At 41.5% G+C, this 19,844-nt stretch overlaps 1 protein-coding gene across 1 annotated transcript in view; it reads right to left on the bottom strand.

Annotated features, from left to right (window-relative positions):
* Positions 1 to 6,000, bottom strand: part of MAMDC2 (MAM domain containing 2) — a 32,172-nt gene extending 26,172 nt beyond the window's left edge. The window contains exons 1-4 of the mRNA XM_009995020.1: positions 5,964 to 6,000; positions 4,428 to 4,693; positions 3,670 to 3,754; positions 2,698 to 2,835 (exon numbers count right to left, since the gene is read on the bottom strand). Of these exons, the coding sequence (XP_009993322.1) occupies positions 2,698 to 2,835; positions 3,670 to 3,754; positions 4,428 to 4,693; positions 5,964 to 6,000 (526 nt within the window). The remainder of the gene's footprint in view (positions 1 to 2,697; positions 2,836 to 3,669; positions 3,755 to 4,427; positions 4,694 to 5,963) is intronic.
* Positions 6,001 to 19,844: the final 13,844 nt, after the last annotated feature.

Here is a 19,844-nt window from a genome sequence, read left to right as displayed (position 1 = left end):
CTGGATAGCCTGTTCCAGTGTTTAATTAGCCGTTCAGCAAAGAAGTTTCTTCTAACTAAAACCTAAACCTAATCTACACCTACCACGGCACAACTTGAGACCATTTCCTCTTGTTCTGTTGTTTGTTACTAGGGAGAAAAGACCAGCCTCCATGTTGTTACAACCTCCTTTCAGGTAACTGTAGAGAACAATATGGTCTCCCCCACAGCCTCCTCTTCTCCAGACTAAACAACATTGTCAAAGGCTTTACTGAGGTCCAGGTAAATGCCATCCACAGCCTGTCCCTCATCCACTAAATGGGTCATGGTTCTTAAGTCTTTATTAGAGATGTTAATATTAAAGAAAGTAACAACCTTTCTGAATTTTGGGAGCCATTCGTAAGCCAAAAAAATGTGTTACAACTGAGTTAATCCCCAAGTAAATGAAAAGACTATAAGCCATGTGTTTTCTCACATGTTTTACTCAGCTGTTCATTTAATACATTAGATGAATGGAATACCAGTCTTACAAGGAAAGGCTGAGAGACCTGGGGCTCTTTAGTCTGGAGAAGAGAAGACCAAGAGGGGATCTTATTAATGTATATAAATATGTTAAAGGCGGATGTCAAGAAGGAGAGGCCAATCTCTTTTCAGTTGTGTCATGTGACAGGACGAGGGGCAATGGATGCAAGCTTGAGCACAGGAAGTTCCACCTCAACATGAGGAAGAACTTCTTTACTGTAATGATTACAGAGCACTGGAACAGGGTCCAGTTCCCTGAAGTAGTGGAGTCTCCTGTTCTGCAGACTTTCTAGACCTGTCTGCATGTGTTTCTGTGTGACCTGTCCTAGGTGGTCCTGCTCTGGCAGGGAGGTTGGACTCGATGACCTTCCAGCCCCTAAAATCCTGTGATTCTGTGAATTGGCAAATAACCTTTATTTTGCACATTTCACAGCTTGTATAATTCTGCTCATTCTAAATAAGATTTGGTTTCTAAATGTTTTATCTTTACTTAATAGACTGGGATTTTTTTTTGTCAAATCCTTGAAAAAGACTTGGGGAAGATGCTAATAAACAGAAAAAATGCATTACAGATGAACAGCCTCTCAACAGCCAATGTGACCTGCAGGAGTTTCAGATAGTACACTCTCAGACTTGATTTTGGGACAGCCATCTTGATTTTAAAAGGACACATCCATGTGCGCAGACATGCTCTGCATCTGTAGTTTTTCTTCTTCCGCACTCCCAGAAACACAGCACCAAACAGTATAGCTGAAGATGGGAGAAATGGTTCTTCTCAAGTAGAAAACTTGAGAGAGAAGAATAAAGTGTCAAACTGACTGGGTACTTCAGCGTGAATACTGCCAACTGTACCATTGGTTTTGTGTCAACATCACCACATGTGTTAGGTAATAGTGTTCTCAACCCTGGAGATGTCACTTCTCACTTCACTCCAGTGGAAGGAGAGGAAAAGGTTTGCTTGGCTGTGAGTGTCCTTCAGCCTGCCCACGGCTAGAAGACTGATGACACTTCAGCAGTTCTTGCCTGGGAAATTCTGGGATTTGTTTTTGCTCTGCAGTTTTGCCACATTTCATAGCTTAATTACGGCTGATGCACCTTCATAGAACAATGAAGGCACAAAAATAAGGGGTTTTGTAACTTTTGGCTTCTTGGGATCTTGTCAGTGGGTGGTCAGCAGTGTGGATTTGGTGTGAAAAAGAAATAAAAAGATCCCCTGCAGCTGGCAGCACTTCCTATCACATACAATACTTTATTTAATGGATAGAGCCACTGTCTGCTGTTGAGTGAGTGAGTGGTGAGTGGTGAGTTAGACTTCCATCAAATTTTTACCAGCATTTAGATGCCGTGGGGTGATGCAGGGCCAGACTGACACTCTGCACTCAACTCACACAATTGTGAAATGAATTAAAAGGCACAGCAGTGTGAGTTAAGGAAAGAGGATCATCCCTGCTTTTCACAATGTGATGCCGTGCACCGTCACGAGTGTCATGTTGTCTGAGACACACGATGTTCTTCAGCAGCCAGATCTCCCGACCATCACCTGCCACCTGGTACTTCAAGAAACACTGCATCCAAGGCAAAGATACCCCTCAGCCCTCCTCTATGGATATACAAAATGTTCTGCTCTCAAAAAGATGGCTGGGAGAAGTATTTCACACAGGGAAAGCGCCAAACATCCTTTAAGTCTTCACAGCATTCTGCCTCCAACAGGCTGTATTAACAGCACCACATCTGACTGAAAGAAAAAAATCCTAATAAACTGTGCAATTTAACCTGGGATTCTCCAAATAAGTTTCAGTTCCTTAGTTTTCCCACTCAAATTTCACAATAGCCACTGGAAATAAAACCCCTGTATATGTCAGTATTACAAGATTTTAAAATTCATTGTGGCCCATCCTTTTAGAATCCACGGAAAGATGAATTTTGTCCATCTCCATCCAAAATTTTATCCTTATTTTGAGTGACTTTAAAGCCTAACAAGGGCATAACAACATTAGTATAAAGCTTACAGCAAACTTTGTGTGAGTTTCTACAAATTACCTATATCCTCTAACCCCTTTTTCATAAAAGTAATTCTAACCCCACCCGATGCCCAAAGAAAAGAAAGAATTCACATAATAATTTGCAGTATAAGAGGTGTACACAGATCACAGACTCAAGTTTTTCACTATACTTCTGTTTTACATTTGTTGCTTACCCAGTTCACTGTTAAGTGTGTGGTCTCTGGGCAGGATAGACTGAGAATTGCGAATGTTCCCTCCACCAACAAACCAGTTGACATTGGGGTTCCAGCGGTTCACAAAGCCACAAAGATGATTTTCTTCAAAGTCACATTCTGCAATTGCAGACATCACCAGCTCAGCAAACACATTTCCATTACAGAAACTGTGATAGAAACTATTGCTAAGCACTGTCATTTCCATCTTGTTCAGTCCGATCTGTCTTTTCATTATTTGGCAATGAAAGACTGCCGTAATTTAGAACCAAATAAAGTAGATTTAAAAGGTAAGATTTCATAGTATTATATAGTCAGAGCAGATCTTCAACTTGTAAATAACAAATGGATAGAAGCAAAGCAGGACTAGTATTGTATAAAAGTAATGGGATGGCTTTGTTTCCTTCACAGAACCAAAGAATTCTTGCAATTCAGTTAGCATCCAACAGAGCTTCCCAGAAATGCAAAGGTCTACTAACCTCCTAGCCACTGAAATTTTTGAACTTTGTTAGTGATTTTTGGCAAATGTCAAGAGGAAATAGCAGTAAGTGTAAATAACAACGGAGTTTTGACTGCAGCCAGCAAGATGCAAAGTCAGGAAGCATGAACAGGCAGACAGCAGAAAAAGGGTCACAGCTGTTACGTCTAATACTTGTAGCAGTCTAGTTTTGTGAAAATAAAACACTTGTTCCTGCTTCAACAATAAATAGCTTTAGAACAAATTATTGTATGTTCAATGTCTATATATGGCAGATATGGGTCAATAAAAACACATATTAGGGTGTGCAACCTTGGCTTAAAAATACCTGTATCAAATATCACAGCCTACTTCTCCATAAGGAAAAGAGTCACTGTCTTTTTTTCTAAACCCAGAACTTTAATTCAGTTTTAAAACTGTCAACAAGAAAACTTTTTCTGTGTAGAGAATATGGGAGCTGAACAGACAGTACTTACCAATACAATATCCAGGAGTTATTTTTATTTCAAAAACTGCTATACTAGCAGATTTATCTTGTCCCAGTTCACCTTCCAGTACAATCTGCACAATATAAATGAAACTGCAAATGTTAGGGTTTCAGTATTTTCTTTATCACCCTGGACATTTAAACAGATTAAACAAATTAAATATAGGTGGGGGGCTCATCACCCTTAGAGACAGGAGAGCTGTTTTTGCTGGAAGAGCTTGCCAGATTGCATTGAAGGTGGAATCGATACCCTTCCTCCAGGACAGCAGGCATACTGAAGGACAGTGAGACAGCCAGAAAATCCCACACTTCATGTAAGGGTCTGGAGCTTCAGATTCTTTCACTGTGGCTATACAGGACACTACTGTGAGCAATGTGATGTAATGGATTTTGGGTGGAATTACTCTCCTCTCAGATCTGACCCTGCCCAGAAGGGCAAAGAGGACAGGAAGGAGTGAGCACATCCTATGCCTGCTACAGGATGCCAGCAGCCCTGCAAGGTGGCCAGGAAGTGAGGCATCCTCGTGGCACAGCTCAGCTGGCTGTACTCTCCTGGAGTTTGCTGGGAAAAGCACAAACTGCCTGACTTAAGTCAGCTCTCCTCACTCATTTTAGGGACAGAGGCGTCAACTGACTCAGACACTGCAAGCACAAGACATGAAAGACAAGAATAGGGCCCGGGGGGGAGATGTCTGAAAAGCAGTTCACACACAGAAAGCCTGTGCCACCTTCTGAAGTCGGGCTTACCTTGTACTTCTTTGTGCTGTTAGTTATATCTAAGCTAGCTATGAGCCAGCTATCTGAAGGCTCCTTGGCTGACCACAGCAAACGATCAAAGCTCTCTCCTTCCTGCCTCAGGTACAGGTTGAGCCTGGCGGGATCAGGTGAAGCCTCTGAAGTTGTTGCTATCTGATAAATCAGTCTGACACAGCTCCACTCCTCTGAGTACAGCTCGGGACTGGACAGAATGGCTTTCTCACCCTCATAGGATGTATCCACAGAAATGTAATGTCCTAGGAAGACACACACATCAGAACAATAAATGCCAGAGTCTTTGCTTTTGCAAGCCTGTACGAAAGTACATATTTATAAAGAAATTGGTTGTTCTAGGGCTAGGTCTGGAGATTGAGACTGCTGCTCATTCATTAAGCAAGTCATTTAACCTTTTGATATCCCACTGGACCCACAGCAATGTTACTCCATGTGACTCACAGCATTTTTAATCACAATTTTTAGACTTCATTTCTATAATTTAGATTTTAAAATGATACATAAAAACCACATTGCAGCCAAGAACTTCTAAAGTATTTCTGGTTTCAAAGAAGAAAACTAGAAAGACATTCCTAAGTAGTAAAACTAACATACAAATTGCTGAATTTAAAAAAGTGCTACAAGTAAAGCTACACTTAAACTTTTCAGCAGTCTCAGTGGGATTATTTCAAAATTACTCTCTGTAGAGCCTCAAATATAACCTTCTCTATAAAAACAAAATAAAGGATGTGATTACAAGCTATAAATGCATAAGACAAAAAATAAAAAAAAATAATAAAAAAAAAACCCGAGAAACAACATGTGGAAAAAGGAGGCAAAAGTAAATAAATCACAGCAAAACAGAGGCCTAGACTTGGAGGCTTTACGAATATATCTAAACCAAGATGAGGAGAATAAAATAAAATGGGATATAGGAATCATAGAAACCTGGAATGCAATGCCAGAAACAAGTGAAACAGAGAGAGGAAGAAATTATTATTTTTTTTAAGGCAACAACAAAACAAGCTAGGACATCCACATCTGAAACTCTGTCTCACAGACCATCTGGGAAATGATCCTCCTAACCTAATGGCAATGTATATCAGACAAATCCCATTCCTGATACTAATTCTCAACAGCCAGGCTGCAACCAAGAATCCTGAGGTGTCAAGTCGGTTGTGACTCATCCAGCTCTCCCTGAAGCATGAGTTCTATCTTTTCTAGACTACCCAGAGCATATATCTCTTCTTTAATATAATTTCACTTGACCACAGAGTTTGTGTCAGTTTCCACATACAATGTAAACACTTGCTTAACTTTGACACCTCAGCAGTCAGACTGATGTTAAATACATTGCTTGCCTTCAAGGCACCCTCCAAATCCTTCCTGAGCTCTCCAACCCTACCAAGCACACTGGGGTTCCTTCCTTCCTAGGAATTCTCCTATTGCCTTTTCAAAGCTATTCTCTCCAATGTGAAAAAAAAAAAATCCGCATGGACAATCACTGCCTTTCCCAGAGCAAACAGCACATACCGATCTGGTCTACAAGATTCCCAAAGTCATCTCCCATACACCCCTGGGAAGATGACAAGAGCAGGCAGCGGCTCTGACAACACCTGATTCCTTGGGCAATGTATGTTGCAGCATCATCCCTACATCTCCCCCCTCACCTGCAGACCCATTTGTACTGTACATTTTTGTTTAACAGATGTAAGATGTAAGATACATGATTGCTACCTACTTATGGGGTAGATGCAGCCCTAAGCAGTATAAGGGACTGTGCAAATGCAGAAAAGCAGCATTTTGTTTTCCTTTTATGGAATGGAAATTTTTTTTGCCTCTTACCATCATTTCTCTTTATATCTACAGTGTCTGGTTTTAGTCTCTTCAAGGAATATACAAAATCATTGGTTAAGTAGCTGGTTACTGCAGCAGCATGTGAAAGAAAAATATACACAGGAATAAATATTTAAAAATAGGCACCTAAGATGTGTGCCAAAAACTTAATCTGCCACTAGGAAAAACTTGAGTGCATAAAACATCCACCTGCATACAGATATCTAGTTAGCTCACAAGAGTTAGCATGTAAAGCATTCATTTGCTAGCATGTGCTAGTCCAGGGTATGCATGTTTCTTCACATGTGTGGAGGGAAGAAGCAAAATACCAAGGCTCTATCAGAAGTTTAATGCTTCTCATACATTTCTTTTTAATTGATTTAAGTGGCAATACTCAGTTAAGACAAAGAATCTGTGGTTTTAGGCTAGTCTGAATTTGGATCATCATGTTTACAAGGAAACCTACAATTCAGAATCCACGCCTGGCAATTTCAGGTTAGATTTCAGCCCTGTTTTTGTCTGCACCTCATGAGAAAGCCTACAGAAAACAGAGCCTTCTTATAATACACATTATTTATTTATTTATTTTCCCAGAAATAAATTAGTGTTGACATAGAAATACGCATTTACATGTATACTTTAAACAACCAGCTATAAGGCTTAAATGGCTGCCTGGTCTTAGGATTTAATTATAAGTAGACTAAGGTTCTTCTACAAAAACAGTGATTTAAAAGAGAAAAAAAACCTCTTAAGAGTTTCCAGTTGGAATTATTTTGTTATTGTAAACTTGACTCTGCATTCTCTGTGTGCGATGCACTTGGGCTTACTTGGTCTGATTCCCCTCTGACACAAGAGCAAAGATCACAAACTCTGTTTTTAATCAGGTTTTGTGGGATTTTTTCATTGTTTTTTTTAAAAAGATACTAACTTGACGTACTCATTAAGGCTCCATAAACGGAGTGCTCTCACTCCCAACCTGCTAATCAATTGAGCATTTTGTGGAAATGTAAACTGTGTGATTGGCTCCTCTGAAATCAATTAAGGCAGTGATAGAGTTTTATGTAAAAGTTTATATACTTTTTAATTCAGGATCGGGGAGCCTGGCATGTTGCAGTATGAAGCAGAGAAAATGCTAATGTTAAACTTCTTCCAAATGAATGCTGGCATTCACTAAATGGCCTTTATACTAAACTGTATTTCAGTCATAGCAACGACATGTGCCATTTCTGCAGAAAGGAAGGTCTCACAATGCAGAGCTCAGAGACAGACTGAGCAATTGTGAGAGCAAATCAATGCAAAGAGAGGGTTCCTTGGAATGAAGAAGCAGACAAGTTTCCACACTTGTTTGTGGGAGTAACAGAAAGATATTTAGCAGTCTGTGGAGAATTTGATGAATGCACAATGCTGTAGTCTGAAATATCTCATTAAAAATGTAACATGCAGCTTCATTTTGCAACATGCCATGTGACTTTTCCCTTCAAAGTTCTCCTCCTCCAAATGATCATAGCACTTAACTTGTAGCAGTCATTCAGGAGTTACCAAGAGAGGCCTACTTTTCAAAATCACAGGGAAGCAAAAGCGAGGTAGTCACAAAATGCTAGGAAAAGCCTGATGACACAGAGACACAAGTTTACAATTTCTGGCAATGACTTGTTCTGGGGATAGGTGCAGATCTAAGCAGTATGAGGGGCTGTGCGAATACAGGAAATCTGCACTTTATTTCAATTTTTAGGCAAAGACATGGGGGTTTTGCCACTATGGTGAAGACACCACAGAAGCTTTTTCACAGATGACAAAAGCCAGAGACCAATAACTACCCTTGACTGGTATCAGCTAGCAGTTCCCTGGTGAAGGCAGACACCTACAGCCAGGAGAAGAGATGAGAGAAAGGGGACATTTAGATGTATTTCCCTTACCACTCATTCGCTACTTAGGATGGCAAGTAATGCATTTTTCACACCCATTCCCATAATGGCTTTTTAACCTACTGTGTAACTTCACTGTCTTCTCCTTGACAGCTGAATCAAACTGCACAGCACCAAGGATGTGTTCCTTCTACATTCCTCCATGTCTGAAGCAAAATCCTGAGCCCTCAGGGCATTAGTATCCAATTTTTCAAAGCTGTCCCTCCTCAATGCAACTACCCATTGCAGCAGTAAGACTCACCAGACAAGACCTTTACAATCATTCTGTGTATGACTCTCATCTTGCTGTTCTCAGCTACAGTTGGTGTTACATTAACTCTGTAAGTCATTCATCCAAATTTTCCAAATCTTTATTTTATTAACTTACTTACTTAACAAATAGGCATTAGAATATTAGTCAACAGTATCCTATCAATGGCTTAGGGGAAGGAAGGGTTGAGACCAGCAATACTTTTTCCTGAAAACAGTGCAGAAACTACACTGGTTGCTTTCTCTGTAAATTACACAAACAAGACAAAATCCTAGACATTGGATAATAAATGAAAAAAAATTCCATTGACAAAATGAAAACAAAACATAACAAAATAAAAACCAACTGGGATAACTAAAATTGCCAGGTAGTTTTTCAGTTATATATTTTCTCTGTAAAAATCTGGAAGGGTAACCACAGACATGTTAAACCTTTGTGGGGTTTATATCTGACACAGGTGTTCACTTAGTTCAGCAACAGTGCAGCTTTACAAGAAAAGCTGTATACAAGCAGAGAGTTCCAAGAGAAATAGTACTAAGGAAATATTAAATAGAGCAAGTTTGGGAAATTATGTTTTATTAGGCATTCTTTTATACAGCAAATTTGCAGGAAATGCCTCAAAATTGCCAGTCATATATGGGTTTTCCCTGTACTTGCCATACAGAAACAGGAAAGAATTATTACCAGGGTTTCTTAGGATTGATCTAGTGATACCTTCTCTGGACCCTCAGTGTCTGTGGCTTTAGGGTTTGTTTCTTTGTTTTTTAAATATTCCACTGGGGAAAGGGGAGGGTGGGGGAAAGGCAGCAAAACAGTTAATATTTTAGGACCTATTAAGCCTTCTTACATCTCCAGGAAAAATTAAGTGTTAAGGTTTAATGCTGGGCCTGCAATTAAGCTAATGACAGATGGTCTCTATTAACCTCTCTCCCATCCCAGAAAGAAAAAGGAAAGAGAATAAGGGAGAGAGACTTACAGGTTGGAAACTAAACTGAACAGCTTTAATGATACAGTAATGATGAAAAATAAAATAATTGAATAAATACAAATCCAATATCACTTCCCTCCTGTAACATTCAGGTCACAGGCAAGACTGCAGGGCAGCCCTGGGAAAGTCCCAGGAGTCCTGTACTCAGTACATGGGAACTGAATTCAGTAATGTATGGGTCAGGACTAAAGGCAGAAAAACAGAGTCCTCTGAGGACAACGGCCATAGATGAAGAGAGCTTGGTCCTTGTGATCCCTCAGATTTATACCAAGTATGATGTGTATGGGATGAAATACTTCGTTTGGTCAGTTTTGGGTCACCTGTCTGGTCTGCTCCTCCCCTCATTTTCCTCACTTTCATTTCCTGCACCTAAGAAGTTTAGCAGCACCAACCAATGGCCTTTGTTCTGTAAACTGTTCTCGAGCTATAACTATAAACATTGGGTGTTACTATCTCTAGCAGCAGACATTGACTGAGAAACGTGCTGCTAATTTTGGCAAGCGCAGTTACTTAGAAGAGAATTAACTGAAAAGTAAAATTGCTGAAAAGAAAATTGGTTCTGTCCTGGCTCAAACCAGGATGTTCTGTTAAAAAATTGATGATGCAGCCAGAGAGACATAACTTTGCAAATGGAAGTTTGCATGGAATCCATCCATTGATACATATGAGGCTTAGAGAAGGTTCCAGGTTTGAGTTAAGAGCTCAGAGACCAGCTACTTCATATGAGATTTTAAGTGAATCTAAGTGTGCCACTGGATAGGAAAGATTTAAACTTGACATTCTACTATTCATTCAATTTCCTTTTATTAGAAAGCAAACTTTTCAACTAAAGTCGACACTTTTTGATGTGAATTTATCTTGAAAAACAGAATTGTGTGGATTGATGCCAAATTTGTCCTATTTATGAGAAGTTAATTTGTGAAGAAAATTATTCCTCTAATCAGAAGCAGTCATCATGCATTTTGTTAAGTCTTTTTGGAGTGAAGTGGAAGAGTTGGAGGGTGAGGTGGGTTTTTCTTCAAATATTTTTAGGCAGCATCATAGGTAAGCAAAAAAGATTGCATGAGTGACTTTTCAATTGGAGGGAAAGGTTTGCTCTACAATTCCATCCCCAAACTGGCCAAACACACAAAAGCCTGCACAAGTATTTCAACTGGGTCAACAACAGTATTCTGGGATTAGAGAACCAGTTTAAACTGCAACAATAGTGGCAATTTGGAAACAAATGCAGTTTGGAATATTTTAGAGGTCTTTTGACCTACAAGCAGGAGGCTGTTATCTGACCCAGAAGTCTTTGCAGCAAGTTTTGGTGCATGCAGAGCTACAAGACAGGCAGCATCAGGCCAGAGGGCACCAAGCCCACCCCAGGTCCCCATGCTGGATGCTGTGATGCAGCCCTGGCAGGGTGCCCGGGCCCAGCTCCCAGCTGCAGGTTGCCTCTTGCTGCCCTGCTCTGCCTGCCATGGGGCAGGTCCCCTCTGGGCAGCCTTGGCCACAATGTCACCAAACCTGGTGAGCATCAAGGGCCACCAATAACTCTTGGGTGAGCAAATTCTCTTGGTAGCAGCAGTGCATCCCAGGCACCTCTTGCCATTGCTGCTGGACATGAGATCTGTCCACATCCCTCCCTAGCCTGGTCTGGCAGATGGGTAAGCATGGCAACAACAGCCCACCCTTGTGAGATTCAGAGTTTAACCACTTGCCCTTGGGAGACCTGCAGCAGCAGTTTCTCTGTCTGACTGACACATGCATGATGCACATGGGGGTGAACAGCAAAGCCTAGCCCATGTTAATGATGGCAGAGGCTCAGTCCCAAAACACCCAGGGTAGTGCCATGATCAAAGCTACTTGACCCTACAGGGCATAATGGGTATTTTCATTGCCATGAAGTAGATTACTTCTGGTAAACCATTAGAATCACATCAGAAGAACTGCATGGTGCATGCTGGGACCAATTTGTGATGTCATCATAGGTTAAAACTTTTAGGCCTTTAAAATCCTTGTCTCCTTCTCCATGGCTTCTTAAAAGAAGCTCTGTGAAAAAAGCTGAGGGATGGAGAATCAGGAGGTGGTTTATGGAATCAGGAGGTGGTTTATGTTGTTAGCAGTGACTGATACTCACTGCTACTGTCCAGGCTTTCCCTTCCCTTGTGTTTGCAAGAGCACCTGAACCCTAGTGTTGTCACCTTTCTACAGCAACAACTCGTGGTCCTGCCTGGCCATTGCCAGCTGCCTGAACCACCTCCCTGCCCAGGCAGGGAGAGCACCTGACGGCCCCTGCTAAATCTGCCCCTAAATCTGCTAAGGTCTTCTTCAGAGAGAACAATGGGGTGTCCAGGCAACTTCCACAAAGCCGTGCAGTATTTACTGAAAACAAAAGCATCTTGTACAACAGCAACGCCTGAGGCGAGGAGCACAGAGGCAGTTGGTCAAGGCAGCTGCCCACCTTCCTCCTGGGCATGGACAGCCCTGACAACAGGAGTTCCCTGGGCAGTTTCCCCTCCAGCTCACCTTACTTTATAAAGTGAGTTTTCCTTTGGGGACTGAGATTTATCACTTAACCCTTTGCTTTCCACAGCCACCAGACTGGGCAATCTCCAAAGGCTCCTTACCCAGCAGAGGGCTTGGATTAACAACCAGCTCCCACCTCCCACCCTGTCTGTTGCTCCCCTAGGAAGTTCAGAAATATGTCTGTTAGCAAGTCTGTCCAAAACCATAGAAGTAAAACAATTAACCCTGAAACACTGTGACTGTGGCATCTGGTTGCAGCAACTACCACACTGGCAAAGCCTCCCAGCCTCCATCCCTCAGCATGCCTGTGAAAAACTGGCAACAGTCCCGGCTTGTGCTCCTGATTTGGGTTTCTGATTTAGAGGAGCTGCTCCACTGCACTGGTGGTGTTTGAACTTGCAAGAGTGTTTAAGCAACAGCTGGCTCCTGTCTTTGCTTTCCCAAGACCCTTACAACATGCATCAGTTACACCAGATCCTCTGTTTGTTCCAAACACAAGCATGTGGATTTGTTTTCTTTCACAATGACCTCACAGATTTTTATACGCTTTTCAAGTTTTCTTTCTGCTTGTTCCAGCCAAACCATTAGTCCCAGTGAGCTGTTGTTCTGACCACTCCGTTCTCCTTTTCATGCTGTTCATGACATAATTTTTACAACTTTAAATCTGCTTACACAAAGGATACCAGGTTCTCCTATGGTATCACTGGTTTTCCTTGCAACACCTCTTTCAAAAAGTCATCTCCGTGATTTCTATTAGCTAGTATACTTGACGAGGATGTAGGTAATAGATTTAGAGACACAAGATTCTCTGCTGTGAATTTCTGAACTAGAAATAATTCAGAAAAGCCTCTTCTTTATTCATAAATCAGTTTCCATTGTCTCCAGTGCACAGGAAATGTTAAAGATAAAAAACAGATAAAGTGGAAATCTTCAGGCATCTACTTGTTCGCAGTGGTCATCTCTTTCTTCACTAACTCTGTCCCTTTGCTACATCGTGTTTCCACCAGGATCAAGCACGCAGGAGACAGTGTGATAGCTCTTCCAGCACAGCTGCTTGTCCTGGCAGAGTACAGCCCAGGGCTGCCTTCCTTCAGCAAAAGAATACAAAATGTTGCTTTTATAGTATTCCCTTGCATTATGCTGTCTGTTTACTTGGTTCATTACTCCCTTCATTTATTTGTGCAGATGCAAATGGTGTGAAGTGGTGGAATGCCTGTAATGTATTAAGAGCTCTGCTTCGTATAATGTGCTGAGCATGTCTCAGCCTGCCCAAGGCAAACTTATCCACATTCCGCTGAGCTTTGGCACTTTTTTGAAGAAAAATCCTTCAGATTTGCAGCCCAGAGATGGGTAGATCTAGATCATGAGATAGGGGAGCTGTTTTAAAGGTGGCTTCTTGGACCATGCCTCTCCTTGGATCAGAGTGACAAGCACAGCCATGGGGAGTAAAATTTTGAGAGAGATGAAAAAGACTCAAACCCAACAAACCCTGATTTGGTTTCTGCATGTCAGGTATTTTCTTTAATCCAGAAGACTGATTTTGTGCTTCAAAAACAAAGAGTCCTTGGTTGAGAAACTTCATTGGCATGATTCAATGAGGTGTAACTAAAAGCCCACAGTGTTCACCTTCTAAGCAAAACTCTGAAGCAAACCTGCACTCTGCTAGGGAAGTGGGAAGACTCTGGTCACAGCAGAAGACAAACCAGCCTTGGAGCTAGTGTGAGCAGGAACAAAAGTCTGTCCAGGATGACTTGGCTTAGGTGGACGAGGGAGAGGGATCACAGCATTCAGGGTGTTCCTGGGACAGGCTGCAATACTGCCCTTGAGGAAAGAAAAAGCCCTCTTCCAGTAGCCTTCTGGAGTGCATCTGCAAACCATAGGGATGTGCTCAGTGAAAGATTACAAAAGCAAAACCTTTCTTCTTCATGGATCTGCTCTCTGCATCTGCTAAACCACTTGGCCTGCAGCATTAGCCCAAAAACCACCTCCCCTGCCTAAAGACTTGTCTGTCTCTCCCAGCTACATCAGATCAACTAACAAAATACAACCTTTGCTCACATGCCTTGTTTCTCCAAGGAAAGTTGTAAAAGTGCTTGGCCTATATAAATCACATTTACTTTGATACTCACCTGGGCCCTGGGTTCTACATAGACTGAAACACTATTTAATTTTAAAATATTAGAAATAATTATTTGGTTTCACTGGCTTCAGAAGTTGAACTCTTGTGAGTTCAATTACCTGCTTTCCTTAAGCTTGGTGATTTCATACTCTTTTTTTTATACCAGGATCATTAGGATGACTGGCAGGCTCATGGTGGGCCAATTAGTGATCTCACATCACTGGATACAAACAGAAACGCTAAGTACTAGTGATAGCAGTAACCTGGTAGAAGGTCACCTGCAGGAATCAGCCTAGCCACACCATCACTTTCCAAAAGCTGCTGGAGGTTGCTGTCTTGCAACTTGTTTATCACCAGCTGCTGTGGCAGCCCCTTAGTTGCTTCTGTGTTTATGCAATGGCCACTCAAGAAATCCATTCTAAGCAAGAAAGAAGCCACAGTGCCTCATCCTCTGCACCAGCAAGCTTCATCCTGTACCAGGAACATGTAGTGGTGGAAGACTCAGCATCTGCAACCACACAGCATGCAGCCAAGGAACACATCTATTGATGTTGAACATCATAACCACCAGGACCATGCCTAATATTCCCTGGAGGTCTGCAAAACTGCATCTGACAGTTAACCACTTCAAAGATGAGCACTGGCAGCTTCAATTTACCAGGGATTCTTCTAGGCTTACAGTCCTGTACATCATTCCTGCCTCGCAGGCAGCTGGCAACAACTGAGGATGTGTGTATGTACAGATAGACTGAGCCAAAATCCACAAAACTGGAGAATGGGGTTTTTCAAGGGTTTATCCAAATAGCTCCAGGAGAGATAACTGTAATCTCTAAAGCGTCTCATGGACATTTTAGGGTAATGGAAAGTAGGTGTACATTTAATCCTGAAATCTACCTTTGCCATTTGATCTTTAAGTATAAACCGTTTCACTAGGTAACGAATCCCTTATGTGCAGAGATGTTTGTCAAAGGACTTTTCATTCCAGCTTCCGGCTCTTCCCCTCAAGCAGAAACTACACTTCAAACAATACACATCTATGCTCCATGGCAGAGCACATCCACTGGAAGTTGAGCACAGGAGCTCTGGTCATAACCCTGCTCCTCCTGCAAGCAAACTCCTTTTGACAAACACTAACTATGACTTCTGGCTGAATACCCTTAAACATGAAGTGTTAAACTGGCAAAATGAAACAGGAGGTAATTTTACAGCCCATGAATTTTACAGCTCTGGAATTCAACCCATTGAGGCTATTCTCAGTTATGTTTTTCTTCTTCAATTATTACTCTCTTTTTTTTCTGAGTGGATGATTTTAAAACTATGAAATGCTACCAATCAAAAGGCGGGAATGAAAGCTTGCTCTGTTCTTTTTCCAGAAACTCATGTGTATTTGTTAACCCTACAAAGACTTGGCAGTTTTTACAGGGATTATGGAAAACTGCACATTGATAAACTTCCCTCTAGTCTCAAAATTCAGAAGATCCCAAAGTATTTTACAGGATAATGTGGACCTCTGCGGGGAGGGGCTGATGCCCTGTGGTTCCACTGCCTCTGCCTCAGTTGTTGCAGTCCCTAGTACCATAGGAAGAGATTCACTGTGGAGCTTCATCTTTAAGCATGACATTTGGGCTACGTAGAATTACATTTGTAAGGATCAGTTGGTATCAAAAGCAAGAGATAACTCCTTGTGCAAACGCCAATCTAAGGGAACAGAAAAAAATGGATGCAGATGAATGTTATGAAAATGTAGGCATTTAAGAGATTTAGGAACCAGTATTTTAATTTCTACAAGGTATCTGGCTGATTACTATAATCAACAGAGTTTTGATACATTTTAGCTTTCCTGGGCTTTGTGTTTTGATTAAAGCACGCAGTCAAATTATTCTTCAGGATTAAGCACAAGTTCATGAACCACCTCATACATCTGAATTAGTCTCAAGCCAACAGAGGTCACCCAGAATATGCACAGGGCTCTGCCATCTGTCTGGCCCTGTCCACTCTTCACATGTCTGTCATGTCACAGTGGCCTCTCGGCTTCTCCTCGCTAGGCAATGGTCAACAAACTAATTCCTTCAGGCATCCCTTTCCCACGCTGCCCAGCTACCCAGAGACACTTGTCATTGAAGATGCTCAGACCTGATGCTGAACACAGGCTCCAAATCTTTCTCTTTTTCTTTTTTCTAGATAATTTTGGAAGTTAAAAGCTACTGAAACTTTTGGCAAATTCTAGCCCTTACTGCAATGTCATTCCAGTGAATATCCAGTATTATCCTCAGACATCTGCTTGCAAAGGCATTTAGCATACCCTGGTTCTGCTATAAGACACATGTATCAAGATAGAAATAGCACTGGAGATATAAACTGGTCATTGGAAAAAAATCTATCAATCTGACCCTGCCAGTTCATGAGACTGTTTCTTTCAGGAAATATCCTCACTGATTCCCATTTCACTGCCAAAGTAAGTAAAAAGCTTGTCAAAACATTCCTAAATATTAAGCATTTATGAGCTCTCATTACTTTATTATTATTATTATCATCATCATCATTATCATCATCATTACCCTAACAGATTATTAAGGCTCTTAGGCCTCATTCTGCTCACTTTACATCTTAAATATCCTAGGGTGATCATACAGATGTTAGTAAAGTTTAGGTAAATCCATAAAACACTACTTAGTTTAACATACATCAGTGCTCCTGAGCTGCCAAATCTCATGGGGCACTTAACCCAACACACAGGAAGTGGTTCCCTTGCAAACGTACACCCTGATTTATTGCTCAGAATGTAATTAAGGGACCCCAAAAGGCCTCAGCGGATCCAAACCTGCATCTTCCCAGCTGGCTGTTAATATCCAACAGTGGTCACAGGCGGAGGCTCAGGGAAGAATTAAGTGTAAAACAAGCATGTTAAGATACTCCCCACCATGCCCTCTGTCTCAGCCCCTTCTGCCATTTTTCAGTGTGGAGGACTGTCTGAGCTGGCTGTGACACAAACTGTACCAACAGATGAGCCCAACTAAGCAGCATGTGCCTCATGCTTATTCAAAACAAAAATAAACTACACAGAAAATAAACCTGCAGAAAGAACTTCGCTCTTTCTGTCAAACTTTGTGTGGTCTTTCTAAAAAGAGATTTTAGTCCAGTTTTTCTGAGAAAGCCTGTTAGTGTCATATTTGCCATAAATAATAATCCAGAAGTTATTTGATACAAGGCAAATGCTGGAACACTTAAAGGTGTTACCAAAGTTCATGTTGTGCCAACAAACATGTTCAGCACTCTTCCCAGCACATTGTCTGTATGTTCACAGTTTCCCCAGGAACAGTAAATTCTCTGCAGGAAAAGTATTTTCAGCAAACAAGCAGGCTTTGGGGGGAAACCAGAGCTGGGAGCTCACACTGGGGGCACCTACATGCTCCCTTCCTCCTTGACAGTGCCAGCCAGGGCCCTGGAATGCCCCATGGGCACTGGCAAGGGCTCACTGCTCTGCTTCTGGTGTCAAGAATCAGATTTTCAAGTCTCAAATTGTCCCGGCAGCTAATCCCAGCAGTTTTGCCTGTTATCCTACAGAGTCAGAAACATGTGTTGCCTGCAAGGAAATCCACTGTTTACTGAAGAAACATGCATTTGTTCTCACCAAGAAGTATCAATGGGCATCTCTGGGATTACAGAGGCAATTAACTCCTTATTAGATGTTAAGATGTGATTAGACTAACTCCACAATCTCTATTTTGGTTCAAATTCCATGCATATACCACCCATCTCTTAAAAGTGAATGTGTACAATTGCCTTTGCCGGGCTCTGCTCCAAGCCATAAACTCAAATAGCATTGACAGCTGCTCCACAACTCACACACAAGAGACACTTTCCACGGAACACATTATCAGTGCACCTTCCTGACATGGTCCCCAGCCTTTATTGTGGAGCAGGAGAAAGACCAATTTCCACAGCACAGAGAGGGTGAAACTTCCAGAGCTTCTGCTCCTCCTCCACACCTCAAAAGCTGAGAGTAAACTAGGCCACAAGAGTAGCTGCTTGCCAAGTTTTATCTTGGAAAACTAGGGAAATATTTATGACCAATGGGAACTTGGGGAAAAAAAAAAAAGAAATACAACTTTTCAGTGCATGATACTGAAATAACCCAAAGTACTGAGCCAGTACTTCTCTAACTGGTGCTCAGAGGGAAGAAAAAAACGAAGGTCTCACACACCAGTCTTCAAAAGTCTTGGCTCTAACACTAGCAAGAAGCTGATCCAAGATGACTTAGTCTGTGACAACCACCTAAGGCAAAAAATCTCCAGATTTAGAATTTAGGAAAATGTAAATTCATAAGAACACTGCAAACCAGAACTTTGCTACATAAATCTTACTTTTTCCTTTAAAAAAGAAAAATGCTAGTAAACGGTGGTTTGGGGAATCAATAAAATACATCATGCAAATAGGCATCTAAATTTTCTGTAAATTTTTATCAAGCAAAAAAGCATGCAGAGCTTTAAAGAGCAAAGGATACAGCATGCAACATAAAGAAAGCAACCAAGCAGGGATACTAATATACATGAAATTCCTTGCTTTTAAATGTGCTCTATTTTATCTTCCTTTCCACGGCTTTTTCTCTGCTTTAAGAAAGAAATCAAAGTCTGCAATATCTTTTACATTTTACAAATAACAGCACTGTTTCTTTGTAATGCTTCCAACTCCTGAGGCAAAGTATAGGAGTATTAATGGTCAGGAAACTAGCCTCAAGAAATTCCCACAGCTGGTTGTCCTTGCAACCCTCCAGGGAGGAAAATGGCTCCACTTCACAGCTGTTCTCAGACCTGTGAACCAAGCTGTTTCAGGAGAATTTAGACTGATTCCAGCAGGGGAAGCATGCAATGAATTTTATACCTGCTTTCCTCCTCTACATCTCTGGGCCACATGAAGTCTGGTCAGGAGAAAATTAAACCCACAGAGCCTTCCTGAAAACAGATCTAACCGGGCTGGTTCAACCTCTGCTCATCCCTTTCACATGAGAATAAATCTGTAGTTATGTCTTTGTATCTCCCTCCATAAATAATTCAGTAGTATATTAGGGCTTAAATTCTGCATCAGATACAAAAGCAGAAAGAAAACAGTATAAACTGAAAAGTTTGTTCAATCATGTCCTGAGGGACTGCCAACAGACCACTGGACAGCAACTATATGCACAAGCTAAAATATCTCATATTAAGCAAAAGCTGTGGCTGTGTGCCAGATGATGATAAATAACCATACGGCAAAGGGTTGTGCAGATGGGCAGGTCAGTGCCAGGCAGGAGGCTGGTAGCTACTGAAACCCGCTGCACCTTTGTGTAGATCTCTTGGCATTTAACATTTGTTCTTCAGCATGAAGGAAATGTGTCACAAGCAGCAGCTGGCAACCTCACTGGGACAGGAAAGGAGTCCTGTGGGGCAGGATCTGAGGCAGACGTGCTTATCCCTCCTGACTAATTTTGAGGGTTAAAACTGATGAAGACACTCTTCACCAAGCACTGACCCACAGAACATGGTGCATACACTTGCTGTTGCTGGTGTGATCTGCACGCTGCATAAAAGCAGTGTCTCCAGTCAGGCTCATTACCTTCTTTATTGATTTGCTGAATCTCCAGGACAACCAAATACCTAACATCCAAGCTTCTTTCTGGGCACATTTTCCCTCTGAAATGTGTATCTTTTCTTAGCAGAAAAAAAAGGGTACATAGGTATTTGATGTGACAACAATAGTTTAGTAAGTCCTTCTTATGGAAAAGCAATGATGGGCCACTTTTTAAAGA

Source organism: Chaetura pelagica, unplaced genomic scaffold (assembly GCF_000747805.2).
Source record: "Chaetura pelagica isolate M959 unplaced genomic scaffold, ChaPel_1.0 scaffold330, whole genome shotgun sequence".
Classification (NCBI taxonomy): Eukaryota; Metazoa; Chordata; class Aves; order Apodiformes; family Apodidae; genus Chaetura; species Chaetura pelagica.
The sequence above is the reverse complement of the archived record's forward strand: the minus strand, read 5'-3'. Positions and strand labels throughout refer to the sequence as shown.